Source organism: Podarcis tiliguerta (assembly GCF_965153285.1).
Source record: "Podarcis tiliguerta genome assembly, chromosome: 1".
In the NCBI taxonomy this organism is placed as follows: Eukaryota; Metazoa; Chordata; class Lepidosauria; order Squamata; family Lacertidae; genus Podarcis; species Podarcis tiliguerta.
Genome location: NC_139534.1, coordinates 127,262,332 through 127,278,984, shown reverse-complemented (window position 1 = coordinate 127,278,984; position 16,653 = coordinate 127,262,332). Strand labels below are relative to the sequence as shown.

The 16,653-nt window shown below is 42.4% G+C and overlaps 1 protein-coding gene and 1 long non-coding RNA gene across 2 annotated transcripts in view; one reads left to right on the top strand and one right to left on the bottom strand.

Annotated features, from left to right (window-relative positions):
- Positions 1-16,653, top strand: part of LOC310677934 — an 82,277-nt gene that overhangs the window by 2,989 nt on the left and 62,635 nt on the right. The window lies entirely within an intron of this gene.
- LOC310677234 (potassium channel, subfamily K, member 16-like) lies at positions 7,420-16,215 on the bottom strand. Its single transcript, XM_083439801.1, has 6 exons — positions 16,092-16,215; positions 13,943-14,143; positions 12,360-12,480; positions 10,440-10,603; positions 9,173-9,335; positions 7,420-7,685 (listed from the first exon to the last, which is right to left on the bottom strand). The coding sequence occupies exons 2-6, from the start codon at positions 14,135-14,137 to the stop codon at positions 7,519-7,521; spliced, it is 810 nt and encodes a 269-aa protein (XP_083295927.1). The 5' UTR covers positions 14,138-14,143; positions 16,092-16,215; the 3' UTR covers positions 7,420-7,518.

The window sequence follows — 16,653 nt, the reverse complement described above, 5'->3', positions numbered from 1 at the left end:
CAGAAGGATGCCTGTACTGCTGCCTCTTAAACTGACCATGCCATAAAATCTGGACTTCTTCCATGCAGACTGAAGGTATAAATAGCTCCATAAACTCTATTTCTTAAAGTACGAGAGTTTCCTCCGCGTCTTCTATTTTCCAAAGCGACTCTGGAAGCATAGTATCCAGATCATGGGAAGTAATAAATGTATCAATAATCTAGAAGCCAAGCCTGATGAGGAATGGTTGAAGGAGCTGGGTGTGTTTATTCTGAACAGGGGGAGATATGAGAGCCATCTTATTATTATTATTATTATTATTATTATTATTATTATTATTATCTTCACGTTCAGGAGGAGCCAGCCATTGAACCACCCTCAACATAGAGGGTGCCCAGCCGCCTGCCAGCAAATATGGAGGGGGCTAAGGACCCTTCCGCCCCTAGAAGTTGGGACGCCTGCCCTAAATCCCGTCAGCTGACAGACCATAGGAACTAGCTGACTTAAATCAAGTCAGATCATTGGCTCATCTAACTGAGCATCACCTACACTGGCTGGCAGAAGCTCTCCATGTTTTTTAGTCTGGAACATTTAGCATTTAAAGCATGTTTCCTGCCACTGAATTGCGACCCTCCTTCATCTCTTGAGTAAAGCAGGATGTAAGAGACCCTAACTGCAAGAAGCTGAGCTCTGTTCTTTGGGATGTGTCGCCATTGCTTTCCTTCCTCCTCATGATTGAGAGGAGAGATGCAACAGAGAAATGCCCACCCAAAGGGGTTTGCTAAAACCCTGTGTGAAGGACACAGCTTTGCTTCAGTTTTGCCATTGCCTCTACCTTATGGTCATCAGGCTCTGTGCCTCAACCCTTGCGGAAACAGCAAGAAATCACAAAAAATGGAGTGTAGTAGGAGAGCTGGGGGGGGGAATCACATCTGGCAACAAATGTGCCCCTTTGGTTATAGCTTTGCTCCTAGAGCATAATATACATCAGGAGGCTTCGTTTGGTCAGAATTGAATATACACCTCCAGAGTTGATGCTAAATACATTGCTCCTGGCAAATGAGCCACCCTAGCCACTAGAAGGCTGTGAAAATTTGTGTCCTGGCCTTTTAAGACTTTCTACCCATGTACCGATCTGAAACCCAAGGGTTGCCACATATGAAATATATTGGCATATTATTTTCAGCTGTCCATTCCCACTAATGAAAATAGTGCTGTACTGTACTCTTAAGAACATTGACACCCCAAGATGGCTTGCTTCCCCATTCTGTTTCCAGGGAAGACAACAAGAACCTTGCAGCACCTTAACAGCATGAAACAAGGTGTGGTGGTGGTCTGATTGATCTCAGGGTTCCCCACTCCAGCTGCTGGGTCCTTGGTTGTGAGGCTGCATCCATGTCATACATTTAAAGCACACTGCTTCCCTCAAGGGGTCCTGAGAACTGTAGTTTGCCTCTGGCAGAGCTACAATTTTGGTGTACACCTTCCAGAAGCCCAGCAAGCAGATCTTTCAGAATTTCATAGTACAATCCTATTAATATTTACTCAGAAGGAAGCACTCTTTGTTTTTGCCCAAAGTAAATGTGCACTGGATTGCTTGGCAGCCTTAAAGCTGCGCCGTTTTACTCAGAAGTGACTCCCACTAAATACCTAGAATGAATATGGGGTGTCTGTGGCCCTCCAAACTTCCTTGGGCTCTGACTCTCATCTGCCCCAGATCAGAAGAATCTTTATTTGCGTCAACCACTAGCCATAGCAATAAATTAAAATAAGATAAAAACTACTGAATCTAGAGGTAAAAACATAACTATACAAAATTCATTTTGGCGGTTTACATTAATGATCAAATAACCAGCCAAAGGTCAACGATGATGGGAGTTGTAGTTGAAGAACACCTGAAATTGTGTCCAGGATCGTATGACAAATACTGTGGAGAAAGTTAGCTACTTTGGTGAAGTAAAAGCTCCTTTAAAAAGAGGAGAGTGCAAAATATGGTCTGAAGCTCAACATCAAAAAAACGAAGATCATGGCAACTGGTCCCATCACCTCCTGGCAAATAGAAGGGGAAGAAATGGCGGCAGTGAGAGATTTTACTTTCTTGGGCTCCATGATCACTGCAGATGGTGACAGCAGCCATGAAATTAAAAGACACCTGCTTCTTAGGAGAAAAGCCATGACAAACCTAGACAGCATTTTAAAAAACAGAGACATCACCTTGCCAACAAAGGTCCGTATAGTAAAAGCTATGGTTTTCCCAGTAGTGATGTATGGAAGTGAAAGCTGGACCATAAAGAAGGCTGATCACCGAAGAATTGATGCTTTTGAATTATGGTGCTGGAGGAGACCCTTGAGAGTCCCATGGACTGCAAAAAGATCAAACCCATCCATTCTGAAGGAAATCAGCCCTGAGGGCTCACTGGAAGAACGGATTGTGAAGCTGAGACTCCAATACTTTGGCCACCTCATGAGAAGAGAAGACTCCCTGGAAAAGACCCTGATGTTGGGAAAGATGGAGGGCACAAGGAGAAGGGGATGACAGAGGACGAGATGGTTGGATAGTGTTCTCGAAGCTACCAGCATGAGTTTGACCAAACTGCGGGAGGCAATGGAAGACAGAGGTGCCTGGCGTGCTCTGGTCCATGGGGTCACAAAGAGTTGGACATGACTAAACAACAGGGAGATGGGGCAGAGAATGTGCAGTACCTGAGCTCAACAGCAGGTTGTAGCATTTAACCATGAAGACTCTGAGTTGCAGAAAAGTGTTCTGTGCAGAAATATGACAGACACTAGTCTTAGCACTTTGTTCTGTTCTGCTTTGCAATGAGCCTCTGTCAGGCTTTATTATGGCAACACCTTGCAGAGATCAAAATATAAAACTTAAAAGATTGCAATGTTTTATACCAAACTCAAAATATGTGGTAGTCGAGGTGTGATGGAGGGAAGTGGTGGGGCATGGTGATGGGTAGTCACAGAGGTGGGAATGACTTTTGTTCCTGTAAAGACTCATTTATTTTTGCCTATCTATGTATTTCATTTTCTTTCATTTTTTTTCTTTCTTTAACATCAAAATTCAATAAAACAAACAAACAAACAAACAGTAAATATGTTACAAACACAATATTCAGTTATAATAATTCAAGGAATAGAATAGAAAATAAAAAGGATGAAACAGAATTTTTTTTGAATATGCTAATAAGCCAGGTAAATTACTGGCATGGCAATTAAGGAGAAAACAGCATAAATTTAATTAATAAATTAAATGTAGTGGGGAAAGTAAAAGATAACACTGGTCAACAACAAATTTGTTGTCTGCGTTTTTTCAGCTGATTTAGGATGAATCTGATGCGCTGAATCCAAAAATCACATTGGTTTTGCTCAATCAGGTCACGTTTTTGAGCTATGGCCACATGTCTTTTTTTACATTTTTGATCACATGTACGCTTGTGTGGGAAGGACAGATCGTGAAGCTGAGGCTCCACTACTTTGGCCACCTCATGAGAAGAGAAGACTCACTGGAAAAGACCCTGATGTTGGGAAAGATTGAGGGCACAAGGAGAAGGGGACGACAGAGGACGAGATGGTTAGACAGGGTTCTCGAAGCTACAAACATGAATCTGACCAAACTGCGGATGGCAGTGGAAGACAGGAGTGCCTGGCGTGCTCTGGTCCAGGGGGTCACAAAGAGTCGGACACGACTGAACGACTAAACAACAACAACAACACGCTTGTGTGGAGAATTTTAGAAGAAGTTGGTAGGGGTAAAATGCCTTGTCAAATAATTGTTTTGATTGGAAATGATTATTTTAATGACAAGAAGTATTCAGGTCCGATAGTTCTGGGTGATTATGTCGAAAAGGGATCAGTTTGAAGTCATAAAACCTCGAAATCTTCCATAAATTGGTCCAGCAAAGCATAAAGTTGGGGGATCAAAACTAAGTTAATGGGGCAGCCACCCCACGAAGTATTCTGATCTTCAATCAGCACGTCGTCCTGTAGCTCATTGTGATGAAATTCCAGTGCCTATCTGCGGAGAACTTCCTGACATTAGTGACAAAGATGCCTCCAGTGTTGAAGGACATGAAGAAGAAGAAGTGGTTCTTGAAGATGATGCTCCACACTCATTTTCCCAAAAGGAGTTGAATGATCTAGTTCACGATCTCAGCTTGTCAAAGGACTCTGCCGAACTGTTGGCATCCAGATTGAAGGAAAAAACCCTCCTCTCTGACAGTGCTCGCATCAGCTTCTTCCACAACAGGCATCAAGAGTACCTCAGTTTTTTCTCGGAAGAGAAGGACTTGGTGTACTGTGCAGATATTGCGCAGCTTCTGCTCAAGCTTGGAGTGCCACAGTACGAACCCAAAGATTGGAGACTGTTCATTGACAGCAGCAAGCGATCACTGAAATGTCATAGAATCATAGAATCATAGAGTTGGAAGAGACCACAAGGGTCATCGAGTCCAACCCCCTGCCAAGCAGGAAACACCATCAGAGCACTCCTGACATATGGCTGTCAAGCCTCTGCTTAAAGACCTCCAAAGAAGGAGACTCCACCACACTCCTTGGCAGCAAATTCCACTGTCGAACAGCTCTTACTGTCAGGAAGTTCTTCCTAATGTTTAGGTGGAATCTTCTTTCTTGTAGTTTGGATCCATTGCTCCGTGTCCGCTTCTCTGGAGCAGCAGAAAACAACCTTTCTCCCTCCTCTATGTGACATCCTTTTATATATTTGAACATGGCTATCATATCACCCCTTAACCTCCTCTTCTCCAGGCTAAACATGCCCAGCTCCCTTAGCCGTTCCTCATAAGGCATTGTTTCCAGGCCTTTGACCATTTTGGTTGCCCTCCTCTGGACACGTTCCAGTTTGTCAGTGTCCTTCTTGAACTGTGGTGCCCAGAACTGGACACAGTACTCCAGGTGAGGTCTGACCAGAGCAGAATACAGTGGCACTATAACTTCCCTTGATCTAGATGCTATATTCCTATTGATGCAGCCCAGAATTGCATTGGCTTTTTTAGCTGCCGCGTCACACTGTCGGCTCATGTCAAGTTTGTGGTCAACCAAGACTCCTAGATCCTTTTCATCTATGTGGTCTGCTACACAACGGCAACCAGTTTGCCTCTATACCCCTGGCTCACTCAAGTACACTGAAGGAGAACTATGAAGCGGTGAAGTATGTGCTGGAGAAAATTGGTTATGATCAGCATAAGTGGTTTATTTGTGTTGACCTGAAGATGGTGAACTTTTTGTTGGGACAACAGTCTGGCTTCACCAAGTACCCATGTTTTCTGTGCATGTGGGATAGTAGGGACCGTGCTCAGCATTACACGAAGAAGGACTGGCCTGTGCGGGAGGAATTGGTGCCTTGCAAAGAAAGGAACCTCATCAACGACCCTCTGGTGGACAGAGACAGAATACTCTTCCCACCGCTGCACATCAAGCTCGGCTTAATCAAGCAGTTCACCAAGGCTCTGGACAAGGATGGTGACTGCTTCATTTACTTGTGCCAGGCTTTTCCAGGATTGACCATGGAGAAGTTGAAAGCTGGCATCTTTGACGGTCCTCAGATCCGTCAGCTCATCAGAGATCCAGAGTTCTGAAACTCAATGAACGAAGTGGAACTGGAAGCATGGAAGGCATTTGTTCTGGTAGTGAAGAACTTTCTTGGCAACAATAAGGCCAGAAACTACGCAGAACTTGTCAACAACATGCTGACTGCTTTCAGAAACCTGGGCTGCCACATGAGCGTCAAGATGCACTACCTATTTTCACATATGGACCGGTTTCCTGAGAACCTGGGTTCAATGAGTGACGAGCAGGGGGAGAGATTCCATCAGGACATGAAAGAGATGGAGACCAGGTATCAGGGTCGCTGGGACGCAGTCATGATGGCTGACTACTGTTGGACTCTGAAGAGAGACCTCCATGCTGCTGAGCATTCCAGGAGTTCCAAGAAACAGAAGTTCAAGCCCTGGAGTTTGAAAAATGGTGAAGCAACATGCAATTTACGTGTACTTACCTTTATCAATGCCCACCATTCAGTTTACAGAAAACCTGACCTGATGGAGAGAAACGGATGCCATTTCCTGATTCAGCAGTGCAAAAATACCCTAAATCAGTGGTAGAAATCTCGACAACATTCAAAAAGTGAAAAAATTGTTGCCCAGTGTAATCCGAAAGATGCACAAAGGCAATTTGTAAGATATTATACAGAACTGTACCGAGCGAGTTCTGAAAATAAAGAGAAAATTAAAGAATATTTAAAACAAAAAAATTCCAAAAGAAAAAATAGATTTTCTAAATGCACCATTATTGAGATAGGAGGTACAAGAGGCAATTACAGAAGCTAAAATAGGTAAAACACCAGGGCTAGATGGACTGTCAGCAAAGTACTATTAAAAAATTGCAGGACCTACTGATACAACCACTTAAATAGTTAATGAATGAGATACCAGTGACTGGGGAAACACCAGAGTTCTGAAAAGAGGCCTATATCACATTGATTCTGAAGAAGAATGCTGGCTCACTTTTAGTTAAAAATTATGAGCCAATTTCTTTTTAAAATAATAATTATAAATTATCTGCCAACATGCTAACCAAATGAAGAGGGTTTTAGTGGACTTAATTCATCAAGATCAAGCAGGTTTCTTGCCAGGCCACCAGATGAAGGATAATATAAGAAATATCGTTGATATCATAGACTATCAAGAGGTCAGGAATGAGAAACAAGCAGCTTTAACGTTCATAGATGCAGAAAAGGCCTTTGATAATATTTAATTGACTTTTATGAAGAAGAAGATAGAAATGATGTAGAGGTATGGAGGCAATTTACTCAGACCAACAAACTATGCTGATTGTGAATAATAGGATTATGGGAAAATGTAAAATAATGAAAAGGACAAGGCAAGGGTGCCCCCTGTCACCATTATTATTTATTTTGGTGATAGAGACCTTAGCGAGAAAAATACGATTATCTTCCTTATGGTGTGTTTCATCTCCTTTCATTGGTTTGAGTCCTCCCCTCCAGATCAGGCGAAAGCAAGCATGCTCCCTCTTCCATGTGACAGCCCTTGAGATATTTGAAGACAGCTCTCATATCTCTCCCAGTTCCCTCTCTTCCAGAATAAAAATACCCAACTCCTTCAACCACTCCTCATAAGGCTTGGCTTCCAGACCCTTGCTCAACTTGGTTCTTCTCCTCTGCACACATTCCAGTTTTGAGAATCCAGGTAAGACCCTCCCTTTCTCTCCTTGTTGCTAAAAAAATTATCAAAGCACAATATATATTTTGTAATGAAGAGGCATTATAATCCAATGCAGAAAACCCATCTATTTCACAGTTTATTAGGAATTACTTTAACTTAATAGACCAGCTAGCCAGTTTTTAAGGAATCAGTTGAATGTCACAATGCCATATAATTATAAAGAGCTCAGGGGAGGTTCTTGAGTATAGCTGATTTTTATGTCCGTCTCCACCAGAATGCAAAGATAAATTCTCCTCCAGTGGAAATGTAGCAAACTGACGCCTTTTGGGCAGTGTTATTTTTGCCCGCTACTGTCTTTTTGTGAGCTTGCTTTTGGATCCACAGGTGCCAGTAATGTTGATACCAGTTCAAACAACACAGTTATCCAGGCCAGACCCATGACAATCCAAAAGGATGCGACCGTCCGGTAGCCCGGAATATACGTCCTGTCATGCTTCCTCCCTGAAAACACAGAGAAAAGCAACAATAATATGTGGGGAGGTGATTTAAGGACTCACCAATTCAGTTTATCTAAACTTTGTTAGCTCACATTCACACCATACATTTAAAAGACATTTCTACCACTGAATTGTGAGAAGATGAACACAGGAAACTGCCAATGTCCTTATTATTGCCTATTCGTGGCGGTTTGGGCTCATGAAGATGTTTGAGCCTGTAAAGGCTTTGGTGTGGTTGCACTACCAAATTTCCAATCAGTGCACATCCTGTAACTTCCTGCTTAATAATAGTAATAACAATAATAATAATTTTATTTGTACCCCACCCATCTGACTGGGTTTCCCCAGCCACTCTGGGAGCATATATCAAAACATTCTAAAACATACAACATTACAAACTTCCCTATACAGGGGTGCCTTCAGATGTCTTCTAAAGGTTTTGTCGTTCTTTATCTTCTTGACATCTTCCTGGTTCCTTGTAACCTCACTTCTTGCAGTGAGGGACCCACCACAGATGGACCTCAGTGTCTGGGCTGAACAATGGGGGTGGAGTTGCAGTTTCAACCAAGAAAAAGGTGCAAAATCACTGTCCAGGAAAACATACTGGGCATTTTCTTTTCTTTCATGTTTGATGCATCCAGCCCAACCTTCTGCAATGCAGGAATCTCAGCTAAAGCATCCATGACAGATGGCCATCCAACCTCTGCTTAAAATCCCCCAGGGAAAGGGTCCACCACCTCTCATGGGAGTCTATTGCACAGCCGAACCGCTCTTTTTGTCTGAAAGGCCCTTGATCATCTTGGCTGACCTTCTCTGCACATGTTCCAACTTGTCAACAGCTTTCTTAAACTGTGGTGCCCAGAACTGGACACAGTATTCTAGGTGTGGTTTGACCAAGGCAGGATAGAGAAGTAATATTCTCTTGATCTGGACACTGTACTTCTGTTGATACAGCCTAGAATACTGTTACCTTTTTTTTTTTTTTTTTTTTTTTTTGCTACTGCATCACACGCTTGACTCATGTTAAGCTTGTGGTCCACCAAGACCCCTAGATCCTTTTCACATGTACTGCTTGTAAGCCAGGTGTCCCCCATCCTATATTTGTGCTGCTGGTTCTCCTTGACTAAACACAGAACCTTGCATTTGTCCCTAATGAAATGCATTTGTTAGCTTGTGCCCAGTTCTCCAATCTGTTAAGGTCATTTTGAATTGATTCTGTCTTCTGTGGCATTAGCTACCCCTCCGAGTTCAGTGTCAACTGTACATTTGAGAAGCATCCTCTCAATTCATTCAACCAAGCATTTATAAAGACGTTGAACAACAACAGGCCCAGAACAGAACCCAGTGACACCCTACTTGTCACTGAACTGAGCTTTCATATTTTTCAGTAGAACAGATTGGTTCCCACTAATACCTTGAGGCCACAGATGACCTAGCTTTATCTCTAAAACCAGTTAAGCTCACAATATGAAAGTATTTTGAAAGCCTTACCTATTAGATAGTCTCCAAAACCAATGGTGCTGAGGGTAACAAATGTATAATAGACAGCTTCATAATAAGCCCAGCCCTCCATCCATTGAAAGAAGAATGATGGCAAAATAAGAAACATTAGAAGTCCCAGAACCACGAAGACGAAAATGTATCTTGCTGATTTCTGAAAGATAAAGCAAAAAAAGAAAAGGGCAGCTTTGATGCAACAGAGCTCAGTTCTCTTGACCTTCAGCCATGCATAGGGATTTCGACTTCATTTGGAGCGCAATACCCAGTTCTACATTCACATGCAAGTGCTTGGTTCACATCTTCTCACTTGGAGCCTGCATTATTTTCTTTTGGGTTGCTGTGTGGGTAACCTCCAATCTAGGAAGCTCCTTTTAAATTTCTCCAAGACACGCTCCAGGAGAGGAGATGGTGGCTGGTTTGGCCACAAACTAAGGCATGGTTTGGCTTAGCATGTTGTCCAAACTCAGGCTCATTGTTTGTGCCTCCTCCAGACAAACCACAAGCTGTAAACAAAACAGAAACCTTCATTTTAGAAAGAGGCAAGTATCTAAAAGCCTTGGTCTGTCGTAATCCTGTGTTAACTTGGCAGACTTGATTTTCTAAACATTGAAAAAAATGGTGACGATTCAATTTTTGTTCAGTTGTATGTTGTTGCATATACCCTCACACCCACAAACTCATGAGTTTCTCTCATTTCTGTTTGAAGGCAGAGCTCAAATTTGTCTTCCTCAATTATTTAGAGGGCATCATGCACATGTCTAATTTATTCTTGTCTTCCTCCTAATATAAAAGCAGCTAATTATACAGTGGTACCTTGGGTTACGAACTTAATTCGTTCCGGAGATCCGTTCTTAACCCAAAACCATTCTTAACCAGAGGTACCACTTTAGCTAATGAGGCCTCCTGCTGTGAAATATAATAGATAAGAGAAGAGATCTGTTGGATCAGGCAGGGGCCCATCGAGTTGAGGATCTTGTTCTCATCGAAGCTGACCAGATACCCAGATTATATATGTATACGTATATGAAATATAATAGATATAATAGATATTTCATGTATATGAAATATAATAGATATAAGAAGAGCCCTGCTAGATCAGGCAAGGGCCCTTCTAGTTGAGGATTCTGTTCTCATCGAATCTGACCAGATGCCCACAGGAAACCTGCATACAGGACCCGAGTGCAGCAGCAGTCTATGTCGGCCTCAGTCTTGTGACTGCTAGATTAGAAACCATCTCTAGATAAAGTAACTGAATTACCTTGTTTTTTTTCCTATACACTTGCTCTGTACACCATTCAAAGATTCCTGAGACTAAAAAGCCAATATAGTTCAAGCAGATGAGGTAGAAGGGAATTCCAAAGAGAGCAAAAATAACACAAAAGATCTGACCTTCTTTCGTTCGGGGACAGAGGTATCCATAGCCTGTTGAAAGATTAAGAAAGAGTTGAAAAGGACATCAGCACCTGTCGATTTGCCAATTACCTTCAGATTTTTCAGTTCTTCAAAATTTGTGATACAGTTATTGGATTAAAAAATGAATTACAAAATACTTATTTCTTTTGGGATAAATTATGAAATGTCTTTGGTGATGAAATAGGGCAAGCAAGGAGTATCTTAGATAGAAGAACCCCAATCGTGCCCAGATACCCCATAATAGCCCTCAAGGTAAGTCTCTCTCTGTTTCCTCTTTACTTTTTCTTTATATTAGTTTGTTTTTTATTGCATTGTATGTTGAAAAGTTTCAATAAATAAGCAACATGCTCCATGTATCTGTAAGGAGCAGACTGAGTTGTTTTCAGCTGAGATCCTATGAAGATTTTGCCAAGCACCAGGAATAATCAGAGAACCAATTAGAAAACTAATAATATCTAATGATCCAAATTCACAAGTGGACAGTGCCAAGAAATGAAGCCTCATGGGATACCTCAAGTTCAAAAGCTGAGAAACAGATAAGCCCTTTTCTTGGGTCTCAGAAGCTGCAGCTTTATGGCCTGAACTCGAAGTGCAGATTAGTTTATCCCTAGAACACTTGAATCAATTAGCTTCAAACCAGAAAGCTTCACTAGAGCTTTCCAAACTGTGTGTCGCGACAAGTTACCGTAGTCTGTCAGCTGCGGTGTGTACTGTAGGTGTGTCATGCAAACGCTACAGAGGGGTTAGTTTAACCACCAGTTTGCTAGTAAAACTGAATTATTGCATGTATAAAAAGTGTGTCATCAACATGAAAAGTTTTGAAAGCTCTGGATTAAACAGTTCTGGATTAAGTTCTGGATTAAAGGGACATGGGCGGCGCTGTGGGTTAAACCACAGAGCCTAGGACTTGCTGATCAGAAGGTCGGCGGTTCGAATCCCTGCGATGGGGTGAGCTCCCATTGTTCGGTCCCTGCTCCTGCCAACCTAGCAGTTCGAAAGCACGTCAAAGTGCAAGTAGATAAATAGGTACTGCTCCAGCAGGAAGGTAAATGGCATTTCTGTGTGCTGCTCTGGTTCGCCAGAAGCGGCTTAGTCATTCCAAACTCTGTGTCGTGACACATTAGTGTGTGGGCTGCAGTGATCAGGTGTGTCATGTGAATGCTAGAGAGGGGTTAGTTTAACCACCAATTCACTAGCAAAAGTGAATTACTGTGTCACAATTTGAAGCAGGTATAAAAAGTGTGTCACCAACATGAAAAGTTTTGAAAGCTCTGAATTAAACAATACTAATAAGGTAGGTTCTCCCACTCATTCAGTGCATGGTTTTCTGCATTGAAGGCATTCATCCAGACAAAAAGGGTGTGTGGTTTCTTGTGTATTGTGTAGATTACTGGAAAGAAGTTGCAATCCTATGCAAATATATTGGGGAGCAAGTTCCACTGAATGCATAGGGTTGTGCTGAGGAGGACGGATTTGCATTGGGAGACTGGCATTGGGTCAGTTGCACCAGGTGGGATTTGAACTCGTTTCCTAGCCCAACCACTTTTCACAGGGTGGTTTTAATAATGGGTTGGCCCCAGAAGGGTGGGGAATAAATAACTAATCAGGGAATGGTCTTGTTGGGCATACAATAAACGAACTATTTATTTGTCCAGAAATGGAAAGACAAAAATGAGATGTGAAGGATGATGAAGGAGCAAAAGCGGGAGCAGTTGAATGCCCTGCATATTATATTCACGAAGAAGCCAGAACCAAATGGCAGTACCTATTGTGCATAACATAGTGCCCACGAAGAAGAAAGAATTAGCGAAATTCCAGCTGCCTTGTTTGTCATGAGGTTTGGTTCCTACTGGATCTATTCCCATCTGAACAGCTGTTATCACTTTCTGCAATTGAAGGCAAGGCTCAGTTTGAATATTCCAACAATAAGAATAGCCCGTCCTCTGATTATCACCAGATACTGCTAACCAAATCTCTATGCATTCACAAGGGACGTTCTTGTGGATCAGTTTAGCACGTTCTTCCCCCAGTGGCCAGCCCAATGCTCATGGGAAACCCACAAACAGGACCTGAGGACAACAGCCCTCCCCTCACTTGTCACCCCCAGTAACTGATAGGCATAGGGCTTATGCACACTCAACTTTTCCTCCACTCTTTCCAGGCAAAGGCCCACACTCCAAGGGGTGCTTGTTGTGGTTTGCACCAAGCTTTCCCAGTTGAGAGTGTTTGGGTTGTTGAGAGGGATGCAGCAGTTTCACCTTCAAAGCTTAGTGATAAAGTAGACTCCTTACACAAGACTTGAAGATGAGTCTTGACTTGTCAGGATGGCAACTTGGGCTTTTTTTCAGCAGGAACTCTCTGGAACTCAGTTCTGGCACCTCTCAAGTAGGCGCCTTTGCCATTATAGGAGAAGGAGGGAGGTGTTCATGGTGAGTTCTGGGAACTTCCGATACCTCTTTTCCTAGAAAAATAGCCTGATGACAACTGTATAACAAGCTTTGTTGTTTATATCTCAAGTTCAATACTAAGTGTTTCTCTCCCTTGAACCCAAGAGAGTGTTTGGTCTTCTTGCTCCAAAAACACACTTTTGTAGCAATGCATAAATCATTACCCATTGGCTTGCCTGTCTTCCTAAATTCTTCTGGGCAGAGTCTGCTTGGAGTATTGGCTCTCCCATATTCTCAGTCAACCAAACAATGGTGAGACTACCCCATCTCCCACCCTCTATTCTAAGGCACAAACACACTTTTCAAGGCAGTTAACCAGACAATGATTCAGCTTTTCTGTGACCTTGAACAGAGTTACCTGTTTTGCAACTGCTATATGACGTATGTTAAATTATTCTTTGCAAAATATGTTTCCCATCAAATACAGTACAAATACTAACAAAACCTGCTCTTTATAGCTGAATAGCAATATAGCAAAAGTCAATTTGGGTATTCAATGGATTGCTGTTGACAAGCTGGTTTTCACAAGGAAAGCCCCAGAGCAACGAAATGGTGCTCAGACATGGAGCTTTAAATCATGGCCATGCCTGGAGAGAGTGAAGGAAAGTTCAGTGTGGAGAAGCCCATGCTGCCTCCAACAGTGTTGGCAGAACACAGCCATAATGGCTAGTAGTCATTCCTTGTCTTATCCTCCAACAATCTGCCTAATCCTCCATGGGGATAAATTTTCACATGCAGAAGTAAGGGTGAGTCCTTATGGCTCTATGCTGGCCACTGATTCTGTCCCCACCTTGATTCTCACCTCCTAAACTGTATTCCCCCCATATATACTTTCTGACCTCCTAACCTCTGGTGTCATGCCACAGTCATCCCTTTCAGTCTTGCTGAAGTAATGCCTTACCTGTATGAAATACTCCACGTCTTCTGGGCTGAGATTGGGGTAGTTCAAAAAAAATTCCTCTTTCAGCCGAAAAATTTCATCTTTTACAAATTTGTGGTGATCATTCTCCAGAATCTCGAAGACGAAGGAACCCATCACCACGTAAGTCATGAAGCCAGCCAGCAGTAGGATGCCCTGAACCCTGTTCACACGCATGTTGTTCTGTGTGAGAATGAGCACCACGGAAGAAGCAGACACAAGAGCGACTATAGTTTAGTAAGTAAGTCCTTTTTGTCTTGACCCAGACTTAAGCGTACAGCCCCATAGCTGGGCAGTCTCCATAGCTGGGCCCAAGCTAACCAAATGAATTTCAGCAGGGACAAATGTACGGTTCTGCACTTAGGCAGGAAGAACCAGATGCACAAATAGAAGATGGGGGACACATGGCTAAATAGCAGTACATGTGAAAAGGATTCAGGGGTCTTGGTGGACCACAAGCTGAACATGAGTCAACAGTGTGATATTAATACCATGAGATTTATCTAAATTAGTATCATTAAACATCAACAAAATATATCATGAGGTATCAGTGGATATTAACAAATGGCAGTCATTGAACCTGACTCTGTGGGGGAAAGTCAGTGCTCTTAAAATGAACATAATAGCTAGACTAGTTTATATCTTAAGAGGAATTCCAATTCACATACTAAGAAATGGTTGTATGGAAGAGGTGGGTGAATTTGGGTATATTAATGTTAGAGAAGAGGGTGTATTTATATATATATATATATATATATATATATATATATATATATATATATACACATATATTATATATATTATATATATATATATAAAGGTACCCCTGCCCGTACGGGCCAGTCTTGACAGACTCTAGGGTTGTGCGCCCATCTCACTCAAAGAGGCCAAGGGCCAGCGCTGTCCGAAGACACTTCCGGGTCACGTGGCCAGCGTGACAAAGCTGCATCTGGCGAGCCAGCGCAGCACACGGAAACGCCGTTTACCTTCCCGCTTAGTAAGCGGTCCCTATTTATCTACTTGCACCCAGGGGTGCTTTCGAACTGCTAGGTTGGCAGGCGCTGGGACCGAACAGCGGGAGCGCACCCCGCCGCGGGGATTCGAACTGCCGACCTTTTGATCGGCAAGCCCTAGGCACTGAGGCTTTAACCCACAGCACCACCCGTGTCCCATATATGTATATATATTCTGTTTTAGGAGACAGATACAGATTACCTTCAAATGCTCAATGGCAATATCTCCAGATTGATTAATTCTCATGCAACAAAAAGGGGCCATCAACAAATATACATCTTTATTACTAGCAAACCAATTTGATATACAGGTATTGAGGGAGGGATGGAATAAAGAATTAGAGACCTCAGTTTTGAGCTCACAGTGGGAAACTCTTTTTAAGTGCTTTAACAGGGGTTCTCTGGACCTTAAATTGAGGTTCATACAACAAAAAATAATATTTTGAATATACTGGACCCCATCAAGTTTGTTTAAAAAAGGGCTATCTAAGGTATCTAACTGTTGGAGATGCAATCAGTACAATGCTTCCCCAAAACCTATGTGTTTTTCATTGTCCTATATTGAAAGATTTTAGGCAGATGGTAACAGAAACTATCAACAGAACTGTACGGAATAATCTGACATTTACAGTGCAAAATGTCCTTTTGAATTGTATACCCAGCACATGGAACCTTACAAAAGGACAATATGACTTTGCCTTCTACATGGTTAAAAAAATTGTCTCTAGGAAATGATTGCAAGGAAGGTCTCAGATAACAAAACCATATGTGAATATATTGCTAGAAAAACTAGAAAGAAGGAGTATTTTGAAAAATGTGCTTCCTGTTGTATAGGTGTCTAAAATAAAAGATTATACTGACTATGAAAAAACAACACTGCTTCAATGACTTCTTGGGAAAGTCATTTGGAGTGTTAGGACATAGTGCATTTTCTCTTTCCGGGTTTGGTTTGGGGTTTTTTAAGAAATACAGTTCATTGGGAAACATAGCAGATGAAAACCAGAAGGCTTTGTCATGGTGGAGCTAGTGTGTTTTCCCACATCCATAACCAGCCCAGGGGTCATTTGGAGGAGGGAATTGAAAGGAGCGGAGAGGTCTTTGCTTGGGTCCTCACTCACCCTGACAGGGTCCTTCAAGTCCAATTCTTCTTAAATGATCCACTTCAACTTCCAATATCTGATGGGAGAGTCTCAGTGCTTCCCTTTCACTGGGTAGCTATTTGTTAGGAGCAGTTAACACACACACCCCGTGGACTCTATGAGGTCATGGGTATATTAACCCTCTTTTGTGGACTGGCTTACCTGGTCCTCTGTGAGGTCACCCCCTCTGTACCTGCTGTGCTGCTGAAAGCCTCCAGGTCTGAGAGACTGGTAGGAAGATCAGCCTTCAATATTTTAGAAATGTACAGGGGCCAAACTTGACCTATTGCTACTTTGAGCAATGGGAATGCTCATCAGATTTGCAGATGGCACAAAACTGGGAGGGGTAGCTAATGCTGCAGAAGAAAGAATCGGGATTGGGGGTGCCATTTGTCCTCTTTTTTCAGGACACGACCTCTATTTCATGAGCAATGTCATCATAGCGATCCATAGTTAAAAGCATAAGTTGGCAAATATGTCCTCTTTTTTGCAACCCTACATTGAGCCCCAGCAAACAAAATGAATTTCAATAGGGACAAAT